Source organism: Armigeres subalbatus, chromosome 3, assembly GCF_024139115.2.
Source record: "Armigeres subalbatus isolate Guangzhou_Male chromosome 3, GZ_Asu_2, whole genome shotgun sequence".
Lineage (NCBI taxonomy): Eukaryota > Metazoa > Arthropoda > Insecta > Diptera > Culicidae > Armigeres > Armigeres subalbatus.
The window spans coordinates 122,327,724-122,355,193 of record NC_085141.1 but is presented as its reverse complement, the minus strand read 5'-3'; the positions used below and the strand labels follow the sequence as shown (position 1 = coordinate 122,355,193).

The 27,470-nt window shown below is 43.9% G+C and overlaps 1 protein-coding gene across 1 annotated transcript in view; it reads right to left on the bottom strand.

Moving 5' to 3' along the window:
- Positions 1 to 27,470, bottom strand: part of LOC134221947 (dynein axonemal heavy chain 5) — a 90,911-nt gene that overhangs the window by 14,081 nt on the left and 49,360 nt on the right. Inside the window, exons 12-15 of the mRNA XM_062701112.1 lie at positions 15,556 to 21,352; positions 2,644 to 2,800; positions 2,085 to 2,180; positions 1,966 to 2,022 (exon numbers count right to left, since the gene is read on the bottom strand). Of these exons, the coding sequence (XP_062557096.1) occupies positions 1,966 to 2,022; positions 2,085 to 2,180; positions 2,644 to 2,800; positions 15,556 to 21,352 (6,107 nt within the window). The remainder of the gene's footprint in view (positions 1 to 1,965; positions 2,023 to 2,084; positions 2,181 to 2,643; positions 2,801 to 15,555; positions 21,353 to 27,470) is intronic.

The following is a 27,470-nucleotide window of genomic DNA, read 5'->3' as shown; positions in this document are numbered from 1 at the left end:
AGTCTCTGCGGAGATGGCTAAATAAAACGACTGACAACAACCAACGTCGACGATGAAAGCCGAGTGACAGGTCGTTCTTCTGGAAAGGCCTAGAGAGCTAAGACAACCGACTAAATACCATTGAACGATCCTGCTAATTAGAAGGCAAAGCCGTTGGCCTACGGTATGCTTCATACAGAATAATATGCAATGCCATCAGCATCCTATAGGTGAACGGTGGGTGGATGGGGCACTGAGTAGCCCGGGAGCAGATTAGATATGACATCGATGATGATGCTTTGGAGTTTAAAATGATATCATAAAGAGAATCACTAAATTGAATTAACCAGCGAAAATTGAGTTCATTTGCGTCTGTATCTGATAGAGCATATACCTTGTCGATTATGGGCATAATTTTATGAGCAGGAAGTATTTGACATAAACTGTAAAAAATATGCAGTATGAGCAGCTCCTTCTCTAGTTTAGCAAAATTTTTAGAATTACATGTGTATTGGATTCTGAAAAGTAGAATTAATGAATATAATGGAAAAATAAATAAGGCCGATACAAATATTTAAAAACAATTATGTCTTCTCTTCGTTTTTTTTGCTCAAAAATAATTGGAAATAAAAATAAGCTTTAATTTGATCAATCAGGTCTAAAATCTTCTTCTCTTTAGGTCAAGCTAAGGCTGGATTGGCTTGTGTAATACAATGCAGTCATAATATGATAGCATGTGGCACGTGGTCCTTGCGTCAGCGGTTAAACTTTTCATAAAACCTCCGTGTGTTATTTGCATGGTTGACGGTCTCGATGTTTCTGCAGGCCCTTTACTAGTTCGGAAAATCGCGCCAGTTTGTATCGTAATTTTTTAATTCTGTGTTCATCATTTCCTTGCTCTTGCCTAACTTCGAACATGCGAACAAAATGCTTGTATTTTATTGTGTGAGAAGTAGGAAATGCTGAGGTTCACTGAGCTCAACGGTTTTCTGATTATCGGATAAAAAACATGTGCACGAGAAATGTTGTTGCTTTACGGTCATTGCGTCCTCATTTCATGTGATTTTGTATAATAATTTTAAACTTGTTATTATAAGAAGAGAAGTAAGAAAAAATAAGGAAGTAGGAACAAGGAAAAAGGGAGAAGGAATAAGAAAAAAATAATACATGCAAATAATAAGCAAAGGAAAAGGATAGAAAGGAGAAATAAAAGCAAAAGGAAAAGAAAAGGAAAAGAAAAGGAAAGGAAAAGAAAAGGAAAAGGAAAGGAAAAGAAAAGGAAAAGGAAAGGAAAAGGAAAGGAAAAGGAAAGGAAAAGGAAAGGAAAAGGAAAGGAAAAGGAAAGGAAAAGGAAAGGAAAAGGAAAGGAAAAGGAAAGGAAAAGGAAAGGAAAAGGAAAGGAAAAGGAAAGGAAAAGGAAAGGAAAAGGAAAGGAAAAGGAAAGGAAAAGGAAAGGAAAAGGAAAGGAAAAGGAAAGGAAAAGGAAAGGAAAAGGAAAGGAAAAGGAAAGGAAAAGGAAAGGAAAAGGAAAGGAAAAGGAAAGGAAAAGGAAAGGAAAAGGAAAGGAAAAGGGAAAAGAAAACCGTTAGAAAAAAATGGTTGAAAAAACAAGAAACATCATCAAACCATCATCATCTCCTTCGTGATAAAAATGTAGAAACGACTTAGTAAAATTATCACTCTATGTGCTTATTTGAAATAGGCATGCTGATACATTTACAACAACATAAACGTATCTAATACCGGAATTAGCATATCTAAAACCGCGAGGTGATAAATTAGAAAGAAACGGAAGACAAAGAAATAACCCGGTGGGTACTGCCTCCCCTATTCCATCTTAGTAAGATGGAATGCATTGCGAGATAAAAGTTTTTGGAAAAAGCATGGTGATAGATTTCGATTATGATAGAATAGGTGTTTTTTCAAATGTGGAATGTTTTAATTTTAAATTAGCTATACATTCTAGGGTACTATATGCTACATTACCTGTCTCATGGCTGTTAGGAATCCTTGAGGATTGAAGAATCCGGTCATCCAGAAAACCTATAAGTTCAATGATAAAAAATCAGAAAAAAAAAATATAAATCATTTTATTGGTAACCTACCTTTGGACGATCGCTGCTAATCCATGCACGGAATTGTTGATTTCGTTCCAACAGTTCAGTGTACCAGAATCCAAGCGTGGTAGATTCCCATGATATCTATATCGAACAAATCGAACAAACAATCAGATTATCTCGAACAATTATACTACTGATGTATCCCTTCGGCAGAGTGCCACAATCAGAAATCAAGACTATCAACAGATATCTATTTTTACACAAATTGGATTATAATTGCTCTGCACGCTCAGAAGAAAAATTGTTTTCTGAAAATGAAACTAAAGAAAGCTCATCTGATTATCTAAGTAGGATAAATGGATTATATTGCTGCATACAGGTGGCAACGTAAACAACAAGTAATGCAGATACTCAACAGAAAAAAAAAAACTTCTTTGGCTGAAACACAGATAATGTGGGCAACATATAGGTAGCTAGGTGCACTCGCCTCTTCGCCATTTATCAATTAGCGCTGAAGCAGTGGCTTTCGAATGAACTTGAACAAAACATTTGAAGCTTCCCCGCTCAATCCAAGAGTAAAGATTTCTCAACAGAAAAGTGTTACCTTCTGCCATTTTTCAGGAATCCGAGCGTCGTACATCGCATCCAGTGACTGTCGCAGGTAATGGCTCATCACAATCGTCCCGTCGATGGCCAGCTTCAGGTCGCACAGATTGGTGTAGACGGTGTTGATGACGCGCTGCACTCGGTCGATTTCTTGTCTGCAAATTAAAGTAACAAAAGCAACTCAGGGGGAAATATCAGGTTGTGTTCCACAGAAGGCATCATTAGTGTACGGGATGGGTGGATGTAGGTCAGGGATCGGAGGCACCCATTGGGAAACAATTAATAACCAGGGTGTATTGGGGTCGAGAAATCATACCCTAATTGGCGAAGCTGTAATCAGATGCATTGCATTCTGCCAGCGGCCAACGATACGATGGTTGACCTATATTTTGCGATATTGGAATGTGAAATGTTGAAACACAAACCAATTAGATAAATCATAAGACCATTCGAAAAGCTCAACTAGAATTATAAAGTGAATAAGGCTTCTGGAAAAGGAATGTATAAGGCAATAATGGATATGATTCCTAAAAACCATTTTTGATGCTGAACCCAATAGGGACACGGCAGGTATTTTCGTCTGTTCGTCATAGTCTCGAAAACCAATAAAAGAGACGCTTTTTTTGTAAAAATCATACGTACCAAATCGTAAGCTCAGGAAAAGCGTTCTGCTATAGTGGAGTTCTAGCAAATGTACGTTGCTTTCGTTGGGTTCAGCCCCTACGACGATGGACGGAAATACCTGCCGTGTCCCTATTATAAATTTAAAAAACAACTGAATAAAGATCAAAAAATCCTAGAAACAAAAATAATGCGTTTGCCTGGAATGAGGTAGTGGTGAATGTAAATATGTTCCTTCTTCAGGGGCCCCATACACGCTCCGACATGTTGTACATCTTCGCCTCCGTCCCCAGGAAATTTGGTTCGGTCGCAGTAACGCCCAACGGTCAACTGCCCACGGAACAACTTGCCCACAGACGCTCTGACTTTACTCTGACCGAACCAAATTTCCTGGGGGTGGAGTCCAAGTTGTACAACATGTCGGAGCGTGTATAGGGCCCCTTAGAATCGGGTGGGTACCCAAAAAATGAATGTTATTATTCTTTTTAAAATAAGTTGTGTATGTCCGGAATAAGCTAATGGAGGATGTGATCCATTCATTAGAAGAAGGCATTTGCACAAAGTAAAAAAATGGTATATAATAAGCAAAAAATAATATAAGAAATAAGAAAATTTTCGCGAAATTACATTTGGCTATTTGTAATTTTCTCGGCGACATTTGACGGGTTATACTTTTTTCAGAATAATTTTTGGTGAAATGCAATCCATTAAGCACATTTCGCGGAATGTACTTTTTTACCGAAAGTCATTCCGCGGAATGCCATTTGGCAGAATTCAGTTAGAATAATTATCATTGAAATATTTATCGATTTCTGCTTAATTACATGCAATCCGGGCTAAATTCTTTTGAATTGTGATTTAAATAATGAAGGACCTAATTATTTTTTTTGAATGACCGCATCCAGTCGGTATAACACAAAGTGAGAAAACAACGCCTTCTTAACATGGACATGTTTGTTCGGTATAAAGAAAAGCAAAAAGGTAGCCTCTTCTATAAATTAACGCATCTGCCCGGTATAAAGCAAAGGGAAAGGTTATGCCTACTTTGAATGGATGCATCTGCCCTAGAGATGGTCGGGTTTCACATTTTGTAAACCCGAAGCCGATTTGTAAATTTCTTTCAAACCCGGATCCGATCCAAACCCAGAATATTTTCTTTTGTCAAACCAGAAACCGACCCGTACCCGAGAGTTTTTGTATTCGTAAACCCGTACTTAACCCGTACCCGACATAATTTAATTATTCACGCTCACACTAAAGTTTTGCCCAGAAATTCAAACTAGATATTTTCTGATTTTTTTTAAATCGAAAAAAATGTAAGCCCAAACAACGAACAAGTTTAATAATTAACTAAACTGAATAAAATAATTTCCTTAACCCGTACCCGATCCGGACCCGACTTTTTTTATCTCACAAACCCGTATCCGACCCGAACCCGATATTGTACTAATTTTTCAAACCCGAATTCGACTCAAACACGTCGGGTTTGGGTTCGATTGGGGTTTCGGGTTTCAAAACCTGAAACCCGACCATCTCTACCCAACAAACATTTACTTGTTGAACTAACATCAGTGTGATGATTTAATTCAGCGCTGTGTTGAATTATGTCTGTGCTATTTCTTATCACAACTTCTGTTCAAGCTTTGTTCACACAATTTTGGCGAAGTTATACAACTACAACATCCCATTTTGAAAAACAACTTTATTAACTGATTCGTTAAATCTTTAATAAGCATTTTACTGAGCCTCAATTCAGCTAGATGTGAATTCTTCGAAAATAATACCGCATAGAAGGTAACATCAGTAAGATCTCCAATGAACGTATTTTGAAGCAATTGCTATTTTCATATAATCATTTTAAAATTTTCCTAAATCGGGTCTCGAACTGCTGTCATTTGATCATCCGCCGGTAACGTTGTCATCCGCGCCATCCTTGATTGGTTAGATATGGCTCACTCAATGCATAACATAAATAATCTTATAGCTGAATATGAATCATAATTGGACTCTTATTCAATAAGTCGATCTGTCAAACTACAGTTTGTTAATAACTGTTCAAGATTTTTATTTCAACCATTGTTCAGCCAGTCATAACCATCGCACACTAGGAAAAATACGTAAAAATAATGTCGATAAGCGATAAAATAAAATCCGTCCCCAATGCTATTTATGAATTTATGAAAATAAAATCAATGTATATTCGGCCTTCCTCAGAATCTCTTGATAATCGGTTGCGATATGATTGTCAAATGCTAAGATTATTCCAATTTCGCCGCAATAAAGATCAACATCCGTGCGATAATATTGGGATTCCACACATGAAATATTCAATAATTTTCCGATGTTATTCAACGGCGTTATGTTCGGCTTTTAGTAAATTTAGTTCCGCATCAATGCATGATTTTTTTATTGCTCCAGCAGTTTTGTTCGTTATAATCTCCGACAGTTTAATAAATCACGAAAATAAAAAGCATGTCTTGAAAATAAATCATTATTTTTCTATAAATCAAATTTCCCAGATCTAGAATCCAGATTTTCTCTCAAACTGAAAAAGCATCACTTGGTATAAGACGAGTTTGTACAATCCCATTGAATTCCACCACTTAAGTGTTTTAAGTTTTTTTTTGAAAAAGCATGTTTTTTCCCATTGTGCGATAGATCAGATAAATGTGAAATCCAATGGTTAAGAAGGACAAAGGTTAAGAAGGATGTCTAATGCCTGCTTATTAATTTACTATTCAAACTCAATTCGACCACCCTTTCAGAGCATCACATCATAGTCGAACAGAGAACTTTAAAAATCATTAGTTCAGTACATTGTTAAACTTCCCCAATGTGCTGCAACTTCAAATAAAGGTAGTAAACAAATAAAAAAGGCTATGTCGAATATTAGTTAGATTAAATACTGAAATGAAATCTGTCTAGCAAATTATTCAGCATCCATTTTATTCAGCTACAAAGATCACAAATAAACAATAATTCAACCTAGATGCTTATTTGTAGCTTGTCGTTGTTTGTTGGGTAGTCTTCACCGTATAAGGCAAAAGGAGTTGATAATGCCTTCTTTAAAAGAACGTGTCTGTTCAGCGTAAGGCGAAGTGAGGGGTAACGCCTTCTTTAAATGGATGCATCTGCCAGTATAAGGCGAAAGAAGTTGATAATGCCTTCTTTGCAAGAACGTGTCTGTCCAGCGTAAGGCGAAGGGAGAGGTAACGCCTTTTTTTAAATGGATGCATATGCCCAGTATAAGGCGAAAGAAGTTGATAATGCCTTCTTTGAATGGATGCGTCTGCCTGGTATAAGGCGAAAGGAGGGGTAATGCTTTCTTCAAGTAGATGCATCTGCCCGGTATAAGGCGAAGGGAAGGGTAACGCCTTTTTTAAATGGATGCATCTGCCCGGTATAATGCGAAAGGGGAAAGGGGCAAAAGAACGCGTTTGCCCGGTATAAGGTGGAGGGAGGGGTTTCTTCTTCTTCTTCAATGGATCTACATTCCAACTGGAACTTGGCCTGCTTTTTTTTTTAGCATTCTCTCAGTTATTAATTGAAATCTTTTCTGTGCCCGCCATTGCATGAGTATGTATCTTGTGTGGCAAGTACAATGGATACACTATGTCCAGGGTGTCGAGAATGTTTCCAACCCGAAAACATCCTAGACCGGACCGAGAATCGAACTTGCCATCTCCGGATTGGCAATCCTACGCCTTTGCTTGCAAGGCTACTGGAAACATTACTACCGGGAGGGGTAACGTCTAAAGGGATGCAGTCGCCCGGTATAGGGCGAAGGAGTTTATAATGCCTTCTTTAAAAGAACGCGTCTGCCCGGTATAAAGCGAAGGGAGGGGTAACGCCTTCTTTAAATGGATGCGTCTGCCTGGTATAAGGCGAAAGGAGTTCATAAAACCTTCTTTAATAGAACAAAGCTGCCCGTTATAAGGGGAAGGAATAAGTAATGCCTTCTTTAAATGGACGCTACCATTTCTCGGTATAAGGCGAAAGAAAGAAATCAGTACTGGAAAAGGTCGTGATCGTCATAAGACAGAGAGCAAAGCACCTTTTTCTATACCAGGCGACCAAATGAAAGAATCGTGGGTCCTTTGATCAATTTCGCATAAAAGACAGTCATGACAGTTGTGCTTTATTTAAAAAAATAAATTTCTGAGTTATTTTAATAGATACAGGCGAAGAATAGTGACTAGTCGATAAATTAATCATACTTCTTTAATTCACCGAGTTGAAAGTGGTAATAAACACAAAAATAAAGCAGATGTTTCATACTTTCATGCCCTATCACGGAACAAATATTTTTTGAGATTTTTGTAGCATGCCATTCATCCTTCGCGTTTCTATAGATGTTGAAAGGGCAGATATGTAAACATCGTGTGACATCTCTCATTGAAAATGAGAAATTCCAGTACTGGAAGAAATAAATGATTTTTCATTAAAACGTTCATCCGTAACAAAGTAAAGAGAGGAGATAATCTGTTCATTATATCTGACCCGTCTGTCAGATATAATAAAGGATTTGTAAAAGGCAACTGAAATTTTGAAAACAATTTCTACATAGTCTGCACAAACTTCGCAGCCTCCCGCGGAATAGTAGTTCGAAGCACCTTCTTTCCCCGCAAAAATATCCACAAGGCCACATGGAGATCACCTAACCAAGAAACGGAAAACCAAATCGTCCACGTTCTAATCGACGGTAAATTCTTCTCCGACATCACGAACGTTCGCACTTACCGCAGTGCGAATATTGAATCCGACCACTATCTCGTTGCAGTATGCCTGCCCTCAACTCTCGACGGTGTACAACACGCGTCGAAGACGGACGTCGTGGCTTAACATTGGGCGGTTTCAATATGGTAGACTAGCCCAAGGATACACGCAGCAGCTGGAAGTGACACTCCCAACGGAAGAGCAGCTAGGCGCTCTCTTGAAGATGGCTGGAGAGATATTCGATCCGTCATGGGTAGCACCTCTACCGCTGCACTTGGCACGGTGCCCCGGATCAGAGAAACGACTGGTATGACGGCGAATGTGAGCAGTTAGTGGAAGAGAAGAATGCAGCATGGGCGAGATTGCTGCAACACCGCACGAGGGCGAACGAGGCACGATATAAACGGGCGCGGAACAGACAAAACTCGATTTTCCGGAGGAAAAGCGCCAGCAGGAAGATCGAGACCGTGAAGAGACGGAGCAACTGTACCGCGCTAATAACGCACGAAAGTTCTATGAGAAGTTGAACCGTTCACGTTAGGACCACGTGGGGCAGCACCAGGTGGGTTTTATGGGCGAACGCTCCACCACGGAGGGGCCCTCCTTAGCCGTGCGGTAAGACGCGCGGCTACAAAGCAAGACCATGCTGAGGGTGGCTGGGTTTGATTCCCGGTGCCGGTCTAGGCAATTTTCGGATTGGAAATTGTCTCGACTTCCCTGGGCATAAAAGTATCATCGTGTTAGCCTCATGATATACGAATGCAAAAATGGTAACCTGGCTTAGAAAACTCGCAGTTAATAACTGTGGAAGTGCTTAATGAACACTAAGCTGCGAGGCGGCTCTGTCCCAGTGTGGGGATGTAATGCCAATAAGAAGAAGAAGAAAGCTCCACCACGGATCTGGTGTTTGCCTTTCGCCAAGTTCTGCAGAAATGCCGCGAATACAACGTGCCTACACATCATCTATTCATCGACTTCAAAGCCGCATATGATACAAACGATCGGGACGAGCTATGGCAGCTAATGCACGAACACGGATTTCCGAATAAACTGACACGGTTGATCAAAGCGACGATGGATCATGTGATGTGCGTAGTTCGAGTTTCAAGGGCATTCTCGAATCCCCTAACGGCAAGGTGATGGTCTTTCGTGTCTGCTATTCAACATCGTTTTGGAAGGGGTAATACAAAGAACAGGGATTAACACGAGTCGTACAATTTTCAATAAGTCCGTCCAGCTATTTGGCTTCGCCGACGGCATAGATATCATGGCACGTAACTTTGAGAACATGGAGGAAGCCTACATCAGACTGAAGAGGGAAGCCAAGCGGATCGGACTAGTCATCAACACGTCGAAGTACATGATAGGAAGGGGTTCAAGAGAAGACAATGTGAGCCACCCACCTGGTGACTGCCGAAAATGATACCAGCAGAGAAATTCGGAGACGCATAGTGGCTGGAAATCGTACGTACTTTGGACTCCGCAAGACGCTCCGATCGAATAGAGTTCGCCGCCGTACCAAACTGCCAATCTATAAAACGCTCATTAGACCGGTAGTCCTCTACGGACACGAGACCTGGATGATGCTCATTGAGGACCAACGCGCACTTGCAGTTTTCGAAAGGAAAGTGCTGCGTACAATCTATGGTGGGGTGCAGATGGCGGACGGTACGTGGAGGAGGCGAATGAACCACGAGTTGCATGAGCTGCTGGGAGAACCATCCATCGTTCACACTGCGAAAATCGGACGACTGCGGTGGGCCGGGCACGTTGCCAGAGTGTCGGACAGTAACCCGGTGAAAATGATTCTCGACAACGATCCGACGGGCACAAGAAGGCGAGGTGCGCAGCGGGCAAGGTGGATCGATCAGGTGGAAGATGACTTGTGGACCCCCCGTAGACTGCGTGGTTGGCGACATGTAGCCATGGACCGAGCCCAATGGAGAAGACTCTTATATACCGGACAGGCCACTTCGGCCTTAGTCTGAATAAATAAATAATAATTGCTTGAACCAGGCAGATGGGTTCATCATACCGATCAAACGAAACCATTAGAAGAGAGTAAAGAAAGTGGCAGTACAATGGATACACTTGTGCTCAAGCACCATAGGCTGAACCTGGAATCGAACTCGCAAACATCCGGATTGGAAATCCTACGTCTTTGCTTGCATAGCTAACTGGATATCCATCGCTATGTACCGCACACTAAAACAAGAGAGAAGCATTGGGCAATTGTTTTTGGGGAAAATTACATTCGGGGAAATTGCATTCGAGGAATTGGTTTACGGGGAATTATCGTACAATCGCGTGAGCATCTTTCGAAGACTGTCATAGCATTTTTTGGACTACTGAGCTCTGAGCCGTACCGCGGTCATGTCATACCTGCAAGACTAAGCTGCGCCGCATGGCGGACCATATGCTAATTTTCATTAGTCTAAGTTTGAAGACTAAGGACATATCTTTGTATAACATATATCAGATTGAACAGTTTTCTTTCCCGAGTCATTCTTTTCATTCCAGTTTTTTAGTTGCTGACCGCTGGTATGTCGAACAGTATTGATTTTACGCCCGGTGATTTCTTGAGTATTTTCAAAACTTCATTTATTCATTGATTGGAGATTATGTTTACCGATTTACTCCTCGTTCCAGTTCAAGACAGCAGCACGTACGGACGTGTTTTTTGCTCGCGCATTTTTTCCAAGTGTTTTTTCTCGTTCGTTTGCTGTTTACGTTTTCGCTTCGTCGCGTTGACGTTATTTTCTCCCGGACCCGTCATGGGAGACTCGGTGGCCGATTCGGTCGCTGGAAAAGTGCCTAAGCGCACTACTCTTGGAGGCGCGGGTAACCCCTCCAAGCAGCTTTTGCAGAGCAACGTGTTCTCGCCGTTGCCGCTTGATGGCGCCGGAAATCCGCTGAAAAAAAGGAAGAAGCAGCAATCGCAGCTGCCGCAGATGCAACCGGAGCGGAAGGAGAAGTGCCCGCCCGTGTTTGTGAAGGACGATCCGCCTGATTTACGCCCAAAAATTCGCCAGCTGATCGCTAATGGGCTGAAATGTACTTTTCGGCTCTGCACTACCGTTCTACGCATAATTGTCCCATGTTACGTTTGCTGAAAAAATCCAAACTCGAGTCAATTTGTCCCACTAATTTCAGAATCGAATGGATCTTGAAATTGAACAAATATTTTTGGGATGTTATGAGCGTAGGCAATACTATTTCAGGACATAAAACGAATCGCTACTTATTTAAACGGTTTTCAGTCTCAATTACCATCAAATAACAACTTAATTTTTTCAGTGGGACAAATTGACTCGAGTTTGAGATTTTTCATCAAAGGTAACATGGGACAACTATAGGTAGAACGGCAGTGCAGCGAGGGCGTGAAAGTGATGCCGGCAAACAAGGACCATCATCAATCCGTCGTGGAGTTCCTTGAGGTCCACAAGTATGAGTACTACACTCATGACCACCCCGGCACGAAGCCGCTCAAGGCTTTGCTGCGAGGACTTCACGACATGAAGGAGGAAGAGCTCCAAACAGAGCTTGAAAGTTGCGGACTGAAGCCAGTAGCCGTGCACAAGATCGCTCGTCACGACAAGGCAAGGAGATATCGCGACCAGCTTTACCTGGTCCATCTGGAGCACGGCTCCACCACGTGGAAGGACCTGAAGCTGGTCGGCGTTATAAATTACACCGTCTTTGTCTGGGAGCGATAACGGCCAGTGCACCGCGATGTCACGCAATGCACCAACTGCTTCAATTTCGGGCAGGGCACCAGGAACTGCCGCATGAAGCCGCGCTGCAACAAGTGTGGCGAACCCCATCCGACTGACGAGTGCGACAAAATGGAGGTGGCCGATCCCAAGTGCGCCAACTGTGGTGACAAACATCGGGCAACCACAAAGGGCTACCCAAAGCAAGCCGAGTTCCTGGACATCCGGAAGAAGGCTTCCACCAGGACCATTCCGAAGAAGAACCATGTTTCTGTAATCAACGAGGTGAACTTTCCAGCCATCCCGGCACCCCGTCGTGTGATTCCAATACTCCCACCACTACAGTCGCACAAGCGACTGGCAGCGGCAGCTGCATCGGTCCAAGTTCCAGCATCGTCGGCACCTTCCACCAGCGAATGGCCCCTGCTCCCTCCTCATGGGTTCCGTCGGCAGTCGGAGAACGAAGCCGTTCCACCGGAAGAATCTACCCCGCTGTACACTCCGGAGCAACTGATGCCGATCTTCGGGCAGCTCGGCTGCGCGGCTGCAAAACCCGCTTCAACCAGGTCTTCACTTTTGGCATGTTCATCATTGAAAATGGCTGCTAGGGTGGGCCTGGTCAACTGGAACGCGTGCTCGCTAAAGAGCAAAATAATTGAGCTGAAGGATTTCCTTGAGGAGAAGGAAATAGACGTGGCGTTCATCACTGAAACGCACCTGAAACCGGAGGTGAACGTCAACATCCCGGACATCAACTGTCGTCTGCATCCAAGCTTCCAGCTCAGTGTCATCGAGGCCATCGGTGTCGAAATCACCACTTTGGTCGGCACAATCGCGCTCATCGCGGCGTACTGTCCAACGCAAGCCAAAGCCGGCGATGGATCATCGGCTGCCCTTCGGAGGGACATCGTCAAGCTGACACGGAGACAAGGCCAGTATATCATTGCCGGCGACTTGAATGCCAAACATCAAGCCAGGGGCAACAGTCGAACAGCAATCGAAACGGCACCATCTGGAGCAACGACATGGAGGAAGGCCACTACACGATCTTGAGCCCGGATTCCCCCACTCGGCTGAGTCGGTCCGGTGTCCACGCATCCCTCGACCTCTACATAACAAACCTGAGTGACCACGTCTCGCAGCCGGTCGTCTACTAGGAGCTCAGTTCGGATCACTATCCGGCTCGGCAGGTAAGCAACTCCTTAAGCATCGATACACTTACCAAAGATTTGATTCGATTGCGGAATGTCACTCGCAGGCAGTTCCAGCGTACTGGACTGCCTGAACTTAAGGCACGCTGCAATCGAATCACAAAAATTATCCAGGCCAGAATGGTGGACCTCAAAAATAACGATTTCTCAAATAAGATCCGCACTCTCCCAGATTATGCTAAGTCGTTCTGGAAAATGAGCAAAATACTAAAATCCAAGCCTCGGCCCATTCCACCTTTGATCCCACTAGACAATAATGGCTCTAAGGATCGCTTGATAACTCCTGCAGAGAAGGTCGCTGAAATAGGTCGTCACTTCGTCAGCTCACACAATCTTGGGCAGAACATCATCAGTCCACACGAAGCAGCCGTCAACGAGCATGCTAACAACATCCATTTGATTCCCAACGATTTCTCGGAGGAGTTGGAGATCTCAGCTGACGAATTGACGGCCTATATCAAATCATCGAAGAACATAAAGTTCCCAGGCTTCGATAGCATCCTGAATCTCGAGCTCAACCACATGAGTGCTCCGTTCTTTGAGACCTCTCGCTGATCTTTAATCAGTGTCTCCGGCTCAGCTACATCCCATCGTCCTGGAAGTCAGCGAAAGTCATCCCCATCCGGAAGCCTGGGAAGGATCCTTCCTTCCCCAGAAGTTATCGTCCCATCAGCCTTCTCTCAGGGTTATCCAAGCTTTTCGAAAAAGCTATTCATCACCGGTTACTTGAGTCTGCCGAAAATCTCAACATCTTGCGCGAGGAACAGTTTGATTTCCGACGCGGTTGGTCAACTGTACACCAAAAGACTCGAGTTACCAACGTCCTCAGACGGAACAAGTTCGTCTCAAAAACATCCGCCATGGTCTTACTCGATGTCGAGAAGGTATTTGACAATGTATGGCATGATGGCCTGGTGTACAACAACGCTACAATCTTCCCAGCTACCTGGTGAAAATCATCAACAATTACCTGTCGGCAAGGACATTGCGGGTCTCAATCAGCGGAACGAGTTCCAATGCGTACAACATCGTCGCAGGCGTCCCCCAGGGCAGTATCCTTGGGCCCCTGCTTTTCAACCTGTTCACCTCCGACATGCCAGAACCTCCAGAAGGCGGCATTCTGTCTGTTTCTGTTCGCAGATGACACCTCCATCGTCTACAACGGTAGAGTGATCTGAGCGCTAGTGGCAAATCTCCGACGAGGCCTGGATGCCCTGACAGAGTAGCTCACCAGCTGGAAGATCTGTATCAACGTGGCGAAGACTCATGTCATCATTCCCCCTCCCCCCACTCTCTAAATCCTTCAAACATGTACCGCCTGGGGACTGTAGAATCATCCTCAATTTCATGACTGTGAGGCCGACTACCTTGGCTTGACTCTCGACAGCAAACTAATTCTTCGGCAACAGGTTGACAAAACGGTGACAAAGTGTAACGTTTTGTTGAAACGACTGTACTCTTTGATCAACCGCCGGTCGTCATTTTCCCTGAAAAATAAGCTTGCTATCAAGCAAATCATCCTCCCTGTGATCGAATATGGCATGCCGGTCTGGGAGAGCTGCGCTAAAACTCACCACCTCAAACTTCAACGGGTCCAAAACAAATTCCTGAGGATGATCCTCAACACCCCTCCCAGGACAAGAACATCTGAGGTCCACCGTCTGGCCGGAATAAAACCTTACATGAACGCTTTGGTGAGTGTAAAGAAAAGTTTAGGGTCCGTTGCTTGCATTCGGATCCGGCTCCAATTAGGGCGCTAGTTCCAATCTAGGTTATCAAATTTTTATTTTAAATATTAGTGTACACTGTACATAGTAGCTAGGTTATCAAATTTTAAAAACACACTAGCGCCTCCTGAAGGCCGTCATGGTACATTATATTTTAAAATTTAGGTAATAACATAAAAATAATAATGATAATAATTAAAATTCAAGTTGGAGGGCCAAGCCGGCCGATCACTGTGCATGTTTAAAAAATAATTGTAGAACAAAACATGTTTAAAAAAAGAAGAATTTTACTGCTACTACCGATTTACTCGTAGCTGTATATAATAAAACTAATCCAAGTTAAGTATGTTTAACTACACTTCGTTCTAGGTGATGCGATAAGGCTATTGGCAAACTCGAATTACGCGTGTATTACTAGTATGATAAAATTGAAATAAGTAAATAAATTTATTTAAACTTTTAAACCAAAAAAGAATTCAAACAGATCAACTTAGTTGCCCCAGAAGTAACAATCACTTTTGCTTTAGATTTAGTGTCCGATACAAATATTTAATAAAACAATATGCCCCCCCCCCTCGGATTTTTTTTGCCCAAAAATAATATTTTGTGGGGCAACAACAAAATAAAATTCGCACAATTTTAAAGATTTTCAAATCCGAGGTTTTTTGTATTTTTTTAAATATTTTTTTTTATTAGGCGACTTCGCTCGAGTTCCATGTCAATCATTTAGTCGATTGACGGCTTTCTTCAAAACCCATGAAACCGTTGCATTTTGACAATTTTCCTACTTTTTTTTTACGGTTTATCCCAAGACGAATCGATTAGGGAGGAAATCTTGCCAATCGATCCGTCCGTTTGTGAGTTCAATCGCCTCAAAGGAAATGTAAACTCATTTTTATATACAGAAGAAGATTACACTCACCTTAGGAAAATATTCATCGGCAACAACGCTCCCATCCTTGTCAACGACTCCTTCACTTCGAACGAAACGTACTGCGGAGGCAGCTTACGCAACATATCGCTTGCCAGCTGCCAGACTATCGACTCTCTGGTCTCACCAGCCCCACCACCACCTTCCTTCGGTTGCACACTCAGAATAGTATCCAGGATGCCCTTGGCCGTGTTGATTTGGTATGTGATATCTGCGTTCGGATGCAAGCCAAACACCTCCGGAGTATCCGTCGTTGGTAGCTGGTTGATGTAATCGATGTAGGTTTGAATGTTTCGCGAGTTCGGCACTCGGTAGCCTTTGTAGAACTCGAAACTCGGAGTAAGTAGATGTTCCGAAAACCACACCTGGGTGAAGGTGGTCAGTAGGCGTTTATCGAAGTCATCCGTAACTCTTCCTCCGTACATGACTTCGCCAAGCATGTAGCAAAGCGTCTGCCACGACACCCCTTTCTTGGGGTCCATTTCGTCCAAATGGTTCTGAATGAACTGTACACTAGCGGAGAAATCCGCTGCGTTGAATTCGTACGGTATGTTCCAACCCAAAGGTCCAAATTTGCGTCGCTCTTGGACGACGCAGTGCAGAAATGCCACCGTGTACAGCAACGGTGGCCACTGGGGTGCGGAAGTGTAATCTAGATAATCCTGTGTAAAAGTAAGATAACTACGTTTCAAACTGGCTCGAATGCCTTGCGGTGGTTCATTGGTAAATTTGATCGCCATCTGGAGCAATCCAATCGGGAAGTGCTGGTGCGTTTCGGTTGTTATCCAAAGGCGGAATGAATCCGCAACGTGCTCAGTTTCGATTAAGATATCAATAATTTCATTGCAGAATGTTAGGGAGAGGTGGACGTTCTGCAGCAATAGCCATCCTCCTGAGGCCATGCAATCCGTCATCATCTTACGAGCATGATATTCCTGACCTTGACCCATGGAAACTGTCTTTAAGACTATGCCTTTCGACTTAGCAAGTGCCGCTATTTGGACGGTCGGATCGGAACCGATCGACAAAATACAAACCAGAGGAGTTCGCGGCTCCGATTCTGACCAAGTTATGTCCAAATCCAATATGTGCATTTCTCCATATTCCTTTCCAAGGGAAACTTCAATGTAACGTCGGGCTTGCGACACCGTTCTATCTGGACTCCACGATCTGATCAGCAACAGCTTTCTAAACACATCCAACTCGTTTTCATAATCACATGGAATCACTTCCAACTCGGGTCGTTCAGTCTCATACCATATTCTCCAATCTCTTTCATTATATTCTATCTTTTTCAAGATTCCGCTAAATGTTTTCAGTTTACTAATTTCAACCAAGTTCAACCAAGTAATATCCAAAATCCATTTGAAAGGTTTTGCAGTGACTCCATTCAAATCCAACGAGGCACCTCCCTTAACGAATGCCATGAACTCATCATGGCTAATGTTTCCCTTTTGGTAGTCAATTTTAACCGCCAGCATGAGAGTGAATAGCTGTTTATGTCTTTCGTATAAACTACGGCTTGTAAAAGCCCATACCTCGTAGGTAAGGTACCGCAAAATGATGTTAATTCGTTCCTCGGTGATGTTGCTTTTGGTAGATTTAGTGATCGAGTTATCAAAGATAATCAAAAACTGCTTCAAGGAGTTTTGATACATGACATTGACGTTTGACATCTCCACGATCAAGAAATATAAAATAGATCCGCGGGCTGCTACCGCACGGAATTCTTCTCGGGCAATCATAATCTTTTTCTCTGTTACTTCGGCGATCTTCAACTTCTGGTTTACGTCTTCGGCGGTAGTTTTCGTTTCTTGGAGCACCTCTATCAAAGCTTCGTCATCTACCAGGGACCCTTCGGTAGATGTCAGACGGAGAAGGAGATTTGCTTCCAGTTCTTTCATACTGCGTTGGTTTTTCATAACGCTTTCGAATAGCTGCACTCGTTCCGATTCCAGATCGGCCTTCTCCATCAATATCACGCGACCCAGCAGTTGGTCCTCCAGGCCGCGCATGGTTACAGTGAAATCAATAATGGATGTTTTGGAACTGATTTCGGGGCTAAAAGCAGGGTTTGGTAATTTGGTGGTGATATACAACATAAAACCTGGCATCACATCGCACTCTTTATCACCGACGAGCACTTTCTCCATTGATCCAGATTTGATGAAGTTCTTCTCCAGCACATTATCAATGACAGGGTCCAACTCAATTCCAACATCTTCTATCAACAGTGGACGTCCGAGGGACAAGCTGTCCTCTAAATGGGTTCTGAAGTATTTGTGATTGAGCGATGTGATTTGAAGCTCATTTTGGTCTTCCTTACATTTGATCCAGATTTTTCCTTGACTCTGGGGGTCGATCAACAGCGGATAACTACTGGACTTTGTTACAATCAATGCGTTTTGAATAGATAACTCATCGTTTGGTAGACCCTGGAGATTCCACTCGGATATAGTGGCAGAGTCCGTCAACATTCCGATGATACTTAACCCTGTCGTATACGGAATGGTTCGAGTTCTCAAGATGTTCATCCATGTCTTGAATAGAGTTCCGCGGAATTCTTGGTTATATGGGCCACAGTAAGATAAAAATCCAGTTGCTAGGAGAACATCTCCTACAAGTTTTCCAAGTTGAATTTTGAATTCTTTGCTCTGCTGTGTCCAACGGGTTTTCTCCCCACCCAGTCCGTTGATCAACGCTGTGGCTGCAGTCATTTTGCGTAGACAACTGTTCGCCGCATCCGTCAACCGTTGCTTTTCGGAAACGGCTGCATCGTATTGGTCTTTCACTTTTTGCAGGGCAGCTTCGCGCTCAGCCAGCTGGTTCTCCGCCGCTGCCAAATCGTCCATGGCAATCTTCAGACGAGCTTCCTGCAGCATCAGGTTTGCCTTTAGTGGCAGTACTTCCTTGTTCACCCCATGGAAGAATGCCATAGCTTTGGTCCAGGATAGCAATCCTGCGACGTCGCCACACACCCTTCTGGCTGTGTCCATGTTGTAGTCCTCCATTCGGAAGTACGGCTGCAGGTGCTCAATCATTTCATCGTTGATGGTATCTTTCGGGTAATTTTGCAGTTGTAGTAAGAAAGTTGTGCTGGCCATCATCTTCAAAGATTCTTGCCAAGATGGCTTTGGTGATGGCGCACTAGTATCAGCAATAACCGGATGCAACTTACGCTGGAACATAATCAATACGCAGTCCATGATACGCATAATCAAGTGAGGCGGTCTGCCAAGCTTTCGAACTGTGGCTATATGTGCTGGCTTGATGGTATTGAGCGCGGCTTCTGCTTCTTCTAGTGCTGGCTTAGCTGCTTCTAATTTCTCTTCGGCAAATCCCTTTTCTGCCGCAATGTTTTGCACCAATGCTTCGGCCTTTTCTTTCACCACCTGCACTTGGTTTTTGAAGACTTCGGCCTGCATGGCTCGTTCCGTCACTTCCACCAATACGCGCTCGGCTTTAGCGGAAGCCTCAACCAAATCTTTCTCCATAACAGCGAGCTCTTGCTTCAGAATTTCGACTGACTCGGAAGCTTCGGCCAGCTTTTCCAGACCAGTATCCATCTTCTCCGCTCCGTCGCACAACTCCTTGTGTTTCTGAGTGTATATGTTCTTGTACCCTGCTATGAAATTTAAGTATGACTTTGGTGTTACGTGTGTTGCTCGTCGGAATCTTTGGTAGTACTCCAGAGAAGTCTGTGACACAACGTCTTGTATTGTCCCGAGTGCGCTCACCAGTTCATCTTTTACCTCTGGGGTGCACTCGATTGAAAAATCAGTCAAGAAATGTCTGGCGACGGCCACCAACGCATCTTTCGGCCAAGGTTGGAACCAGTCGACCGTGCAACCTGATACCAACGCAGGAAACCGCATAATTCTGCGTCGGAAAGTCTCGCCGACAGGGGAAAAGCAGAATACCACATGAAGATGGTGACATACACGTTGCAGGAAGTATTCCATCACCGTTTCTTGTGTCACGTTCTTCTTCTGGTTCTCCCGCTTCATTGTCGGAGTCAGTTCGGACACGATCTCGGTCTGTTCGTCTCGGTTGAATAAGTTCGATATTACTCCCGATGAAAGTATGTTGTTCAAATATTCTAGGAAGCTTTCTTCCTTTACGTCCAGGTCGGTAAACAGGAAAGTGGTCCCCTTGCCCTGTACTCCACATGAGCGGTATAGCAGTTTCAAATCCTCAAGGAAGTTTGCTACGTTATAGGAGCGTGTTAAACTGATCTGGAAAGTTTTATATCCAGCGATGAACGATGCGAGCTTAGTAAGCGACTGTTTTCCAGACCCGCCGACGCCTACCAGCATCACGTTTCCTCTCGGGTGACGAATGATCCTCGATATTTTCACCAAGTGTAGCATCGCATCTGGGAAGAATACCAGGTCCATCCCAGTTCCACGAATCATTTCATTGAACTGTAGTAGAAACATTTTTAGACGTTCTCGCAGAATACTAAAATCTGACACTGGCTCGTAAACCTTCGGCAATTCCATATCTGTTTCCTCGCCTTCCTCTCCGGTTGGCTCAGGAGCATCTCGCATAAAGTCGACGAACACCGGACTCGGTCCGGCCATCTCTCTGTACTCGGGCCCAATGTCTGTCTCTAGCACCTGAAGCATCTGATTCAGGAACCAATCCGTGTCTGACATCGATACAAAACGATCAGCGAACACCCGGGTACATTCATTCTTCCAGAGTAAGATCAAAACCGATTCGCAGGTGATCACCGTAGACAAGGTGCCGATCATTCCTTGCCATATTCGTGATAGGTCCCTCAAGCTAAATACGTAGTGGAATTTAGCAGGCGTTGGCAGTAGCTGCTCTCTTGTGCGCTGCCATAGGACTCGAGTGAGCGGCACCAGCCGTTTAACAAGCTTGCGCACCTCCAATGAAAATCCTCGTTTTACATTGTAGTGACCCTCGCCGAGTGTTCTGAAGATCGTATCTATCGACGTATTATCCGGAATGTTACAATTGAACACGCTGAACTGTCGTTTCAGGCGAGCTGGTATATCATTTCGACCCCCACCGGGTAAACCCATCGCTCCAGCAAATTGGACGTCCACAATATTTGTAAACTCGCCTGGCTTCTCCAGACTGTAGAAACCTCTCATGTCCATGGTTTGTCTGACGATTTCGTTCGTAATCTGATCACCCCATTCGTTAATCTGGGGCATGTTGATATCGTCAATAAATACCAGAAGTTTGCGACCACCTCCCGGTCCAAACATATTGCCCAATCGTTTTTCCACGTAGCTCTCAATCGTTTTCTGGAAATGATACGGACTCGTAGCTGACGAAAAGTTGAACGACCGTCCCATGTGCGTTTCCGTATTCAGCTTCTTCATGAAGCTCTTCATCATAACCGTTTTGGCCGTGCCTTGTTCTCCGATCAACAGCACGGCTTTCTCCTGCCTGACGATCACGTTGATCAGATAGTCGATGCGTACGTTGTCCACGATCGGAATCAAAATGTTCAAGTAGTCCGGAGTGGAGTGCTCCGGGTATACGTAGGGCATCACCAGAGTTTTCCACAACTGCCAACTGCCCGTTGCCGACACAAAATAATCGTATATCGACGAATCTGGCTTCTCCTCGGCGGTGGGAAAATCCAGATTGCGATACTTGGCCTTGACGTGTGCGTCCAACTTAAGGCGGTCCGCAGAGTTGAGGTACGCTCCAATACCCCACGCAATGGCGAACACGTACAGACGATTTAAGTGCTCCGGGGTGCAGGCTTCATCCTTCGGTTTCGGTACCTCGTCGTCGTTCATATCATCTAAAATTCGGGAAAGATTTTGTTAGTGTATCTGTCGAATTGATGTGCTCAAAGTAATGTGAAATCATCAAATCCTATTCTATTTTCATGATCCTACTATTCTTTTGGAAATTGATCTACCTCTAAGCTATCACTTGCATACCGTCGACAGATGAAAGTATTTAAGGTAAATTTAGGTTTTTCTTACCAGATCTTTCAAATACATTAACGAAAGGCTAAGAACAAAAAATTGATTGAAATATGTTGATCTTTTTTCTATGAAAACCAAGTGAAAGAAACAATTTCTATTTACAGAAGAAAAAGTAGAGCAGATTAGTCATTTCCTAAGCATCGAAGAAAGAAATTGAATTCAGAATTAAGGTTTGAGTGAAGTTTTCTCGCGGTAGAGCGAATTTTCGAACTGAAATGCCTAAACTTGTAATCGGAAAACTATCTCGCTTGCCTCCGTCGACAATCTCTTCAACATGTATCAAGGAATGCATCCTTTAGGTTTCATGAACCCACTATTGCCCAAATTTTAATGTGCTCAAACATACCTAATCTTTTGTTTGGAATCTGGGGCCAATATGACCCCAGGCCACACTGAAATGCTGCCATTTTTTTTAGTTTTCAACCAATTCTCCTAATTTTTGGTAGTTTGGTAAAACTCGCGGAGATTTGTCCTTTTGGTTGACTCTACCACAACATTCATGTTTGCCAAAATTACTACGCACCAAAATACATCAGATCTCACATGGAACCATATACTCAAATATAACTGCTCACTAGCGCCACCTCTTGAAAGAAGTGCTCATTACACTGAGCACCGCTTTGTAGTCCATGATATCCTGAGCAATTTTGGCACGGCAAATGCTGGGTAAAGCGTACCATTGGTACTTCGCGTACCTGAAGGAATAAAATAGACCCCATCTCGCGGTCCTTAGCCTCTTACCCAGCAACTCCTATCCCTACCTCCCCGCGGTGCTGGCCGGGATACGAGCAACCTTAGGGAAGATCGGGTAACCAACCCCGGTGGGAACTATGGTCGTATGCTGACAGGGAAGGGGGGGGTTTGCTCCTCTCCGGAGGTGCAAATCTTATTGAGCGTCTGTTCTCCATGTCAGGATCGGCTCACAACAGCGTCTGTTATCCATGATAGGGGCGGCAGATCATCGTCCGAGTGCCAGCGAGGGACTCTAAATGAAACTGTGCACCATGGTCCACCGGAAATAAGGAGGAATGGTCCTCCGGAAATTTAGGGGGTTTGGTGTCAGGCCCTGCAAGCCAGCAAAAAAAACTCACGCAACGAACAATCAACAAGAGAGTACGGACCGGAACCATCGGCGAAGACCACTGCGACGAAAAGGGACTAGCGATTGGAAACTCGGTTTGTGGAACTGCAAATCTCTCAACTTCATCGGGAGCACACGCATACTCGCCGATGTGCTCAAGGACCGTGGATTCGGCATCGTAGCGCTGCAGGAGGTTTGTTGGAAGGGATCAATGCACAGTGTTCGATTTCGTCGATTTTACGATCAAAATTGAATAACTGTTAAACCGTTGGATTTAGATGTTTGGTGTCTTCTAGAAAGTTTTTGGGCGTGAAAAGACGCATCTTCTGAGGTAATGAGTTTGATGATCAATCCTCCTAGAAGTGAGATGAAAATTTTCTTATCGTCAGAAAAATAAATAGAGAATTGGTTTCTTCAGCAAAGTTGTAGAGTAAGGCATTACGAGAAACTTTGTAGAACATTCCGAAGCTCTATCTATTAAAAGTAATGAAATATGAGCGTTATCTGAGGATGACCCCCTCAAAAACAGTTTTTTCGATATAACTTTTTAACGCAATTTTTTACATTTTCATGATTTTCTACAAAGTTGTTCGGGCCAACAAAATATGCATTTTGATTACGATAGAAAGTTTCTATCTCTTAAGATAACAAAGTTATTCACGATTTTCCATTTTTTCTTGGTGAACTTTCACCTTAAGTAACTTTCTCCGGCGCAAAATGGCGCAGTCAGTTCAGGTGGTATCCGAAAGTCCTAGCTTTCTGCTACAACTGACATGTGAAACTCCTTGTAGGCAAGAGTAGGCAAGGTATGTTACATTCAGAAGAAGTGTCCAATATAAAACCAACAAAAAGGCAAATAACGCAGCTCGCAACCTACATTTGATGCTTTAAACGCATTTTCATTCCATAAAATTAAAAGGAGAACTACTGTAAGCCCATAGAGAAGCACTTGTTTTTTTTTTGGTTCATTAAACACAATAAAATATTATCAGTATTGCTTTTACAGTAAGAATTTACTGAAACGCAAATAAACAAAGATTCTGAAAAAATCAACCCACGACCCCAGTATGCTATACAGATGCTTTCCCTACTAAGCCATGAAGGACCTCATGAAGGACGTCATCTTTTGCAGCTTCGCGGGTACTGATAAGCCCGAATTCCCAACACTATGACTATGGAACATGGCCGAACTCTCGCAATTCAACCAATCAACGAAAAGATCATAAAAAAACTAAAAAACGCTCTCTGGTAGTACATAGTTTCAATTGAAATAGATATACAAATACGAAGCTCTTCACATGAACTGATGGAAGATAATTTATGAGGAAACGGAAAGGGACGAACCAGTGAAAGTGAAAAAACGAGGCATGGGTTTTTCCAAGCCGAAAATGTCTATAGGATCTGTCAAAGTTCGTCATGGGTTCAACCACCACTAAAGGAAGTGGTTACCTCCAATTCATTTTTCAAACTAAATCTTTCACATGTTGTGCATATGCACAAATTGAGTTTTAAAACATGATAATTAATTTCCACTCCGGGTGGCCAATATCCGGAAAGCAGGCAATGAACTTTGATTGAATTTTCAGAATCTTTGTTTATTTGCGTTTCAGTCAATTCAATTCAATATAAAAGCAATACTGATAATATTTAATTGTGTTTGATGAACCAAATAAAACCAGTGCTTCTCTTTGGGCTTACAGTAGTTCTCCTTATAATTTTATGGAATGAAAATGCATTTAAAGCATCAACAGTAGGTTGCGAGCTGCGTTATTTGCCTTTTTGTTGGTGTTATATTGGACACTTCTTCTGAATGTAACATACCTTGCCTACTCTTGCCTACAAGGAGTTTCACATGTCAGTTGTAGCAGAAGGCTAGGACTTTCGGATACCACCTGAACTGACTGCGCCATTTTGCGCCGGAGAAAGTTACTTAAGGTGAAAGTTCACCAAGAAAAAATGGAAAATCGTGAATAACTTAAGAATAACTGTTATCTTAAGAGATAGAAACTTTCTATCGTAATCAAAATGCATATTTTGTTGGCCCGAATAACTTTGTAGAAGATTGTGAAAATGTGAAAAATCACGTTAAAAAGTTATATTTAAAAAAACTGTTTTTGAGGGGGTCATCCTAAGATAACGCTCATATTTCATTACCTTTAATAGATAGAGCTTCGGAATGTTCTACAAAGTTTCTCGTAATGCCTTACTCTACAACTTTGCTGAAGAAACCAATTCTCTATTTATTTTTCTGACGAAAAGTAAATTTTCATCTCACTTCTAGGAGGATTGATCATCAAACTCATTACATCAAAAGATGTGTCTTTTCACGCCCAAAAACTTTCTAGAAGACACCAAACATCTAAATCCAACGGTTCAAAAGTTATTCAATTTTGATCGTGAAATCGACGAAATCGAACACTGTGCAATGGTGCGAACGTTTAGAGGTAATCATAGCATCTACCAGAGCTGCGGCAACACACACGAGCTGGGAACAGCTTTTATAGTGATGGGCGATATGCAAAGGCGCGTTATCGGGTGGTGGCCGATGAATGAAAGAATGTGCAGGTTGAGGATCAAAGGCCGGTTCTTCAACTTCAGCATAATCAACGTCCATAGCCCACACTCCGGAAGCACTGATGATGATAAGGACGCATTCTACGCGCAGCTGGAACGTGAGTACGACAGCTGCCCAAGCCACGACGTCAAAATCATCATAGGAGATTTGAACGCTCAGGTTGGCCAAGAGGAGGAGTTTAGACCGACTATTGGAAAGTTCAGCGCTCACCGGCTGACGAACGAAAACGGCCTACGACTAATTGATTTCGCCGCCTCCAAGAATATGGCCATTCGCAGCACCTACTTCCAACACAGCCTCCCGTATCGGTACACCTGAAGATCACCAATCCAGACAGAATCACAAATCGACGTTCTGATTGATGGACGGCACTTCTCCAACATTATCAACGTCAGGACATATCGTGCCACTATCTGGTGATGATTAAACTGCGCCCAGAACTATCCGTTCTCAACAATGTTCGGTACCGACGACCGTCGCGGTACGACCTAGAGCGACTGAAGCAACCTGATGTCGCCACTGCATACGCGCAGTATCTCGAGGCAGCGTTGCCGGAAGAGGGTGAGCTCGATGGGGCCCCTCTTGAGGACTGCTGGAATACAGTCAAAGCAGCCATTAACGACGCAGCGGAGAACAATGTCGGGTATATGGGACGAAGTCGACGGAACGATTGGTTCGACGAAGAGTGCAGACAGATTCTGGAGGAGAAGGACGCAGCGCGGGCGGTCGCGCTGCAGCAAGGTACCCGGCAGAACGTGGAACGTTATAGACGGAAGCGGAGACAGCAGACCCGCCTTTTTCAGGAGAAGAAACGCCGCCTGGAAGAAGCGGAGTGTGAGGAGATGGAACAGCTGTGCCGTTCTCAAGATACACGCAAGTTCTATCAGAAGCTCAACGCATCCCGCAAAGGCTTCGTGCCGCGAGCCGAAATGCGCCGGGATAAGGATGGGAGCAGCTTGACGGACGAACGTGTGGTGATCGAAAGATGGAAGCAGCACTACGAGGAACATCTGAATGGCGCTGAGAGTACAGGCAGTGAGGGTCAAGGCGACGGAGGAGACGACTACGTCAGTTCAGCGGGCGATGGAAGCCAACCAGCCCCCACCTTGAGGGAAGTTAAGGATGCCATTCAACAACTAAATACTAATAAAGCAGCTGGTAAGGATGGTATCGGAGCTGAGCTCATCAAGATGGCCCGGAAAAGCTGGCCACTTGCCTGCACAAACTGATAGGCAGAATCTGGGAAACCGAACAGCTACCGGAGGAGTGGAAGGAAGGGGTTATATGCCCCATCTACAAGAAAGGCGACAAGCTGGAGTGTGAGAACTTTCGAGCGATCACCATCCTTAATGCCGCCTACAAAGTGATATCCCAGATCATCTTCCGTCGTCTGTCACCAAAAATGCCGTGAATACCAGGTCCCAACGCACCATCTGTTCGTTGATTTCAAGGCGGCATACGACAGTATAGACCGCGTAGAGCTATGGAAAATTATAGACGAGAACAGCTTCCCTGTGAAGCTTACCAGACTGATTAAAGCAACGGTGGATGGTGTGCAAAACTGTGTGAAGATTTCGGGTGAACACTCCAGTTCGTTCGAATCACGCCGGGGACTAAGACAAGGTGATGGACTTTCGTGCCTGTTGTTCAACATTGCGCTAGAAGGTGTCATGCGGAGAGCCGGGTGTAACAGCCGGGGTACGATTTTCAACAGATCCAGTCAATTTATTTGCTTCGCGGATGACATGGACATTGTCGGCCGAACATTTGCAAAGGTGGCAGAACTGTACACCCGCATGAAACGTGAAGCAACAAAAGTTGGACTGGTGGTGAATGCGTCAAAGACAAAGTACATGCTTGTGGGTGGAACCGAGCGCGACAGGGTCCGCCTGGGAAGCAGTGTTACGATAGACGGGGATACCTTCGAGGTGGTCGAGGAATTCGTCTACCTCGGATCCTTGCTAACGGCTGACAACAACGTTAGTCGTGAAATACGAAGGCGCATCATCTGTGGAAGTCGGGCCTACTACGGGCTCCAGAAGAAACTGCGGTCGAAAAAGTTTCGCCACCGCACCAAATGTGTCATGTACAAGACGCTTGTAAGACCGGTTGTCCTCTACGGACATGAAACATGGACAATGCTCGAGGAGGACTTGCAAGCACTCGGAGTATTCGAGAGACGGGTGCTTAGGACCATCTTTGGCGGTGTGCAAGAAGACGGTGTGTGGCGGCGAAGAATGAACCATGAGCTCGCCCAACTCTACGGCGAATC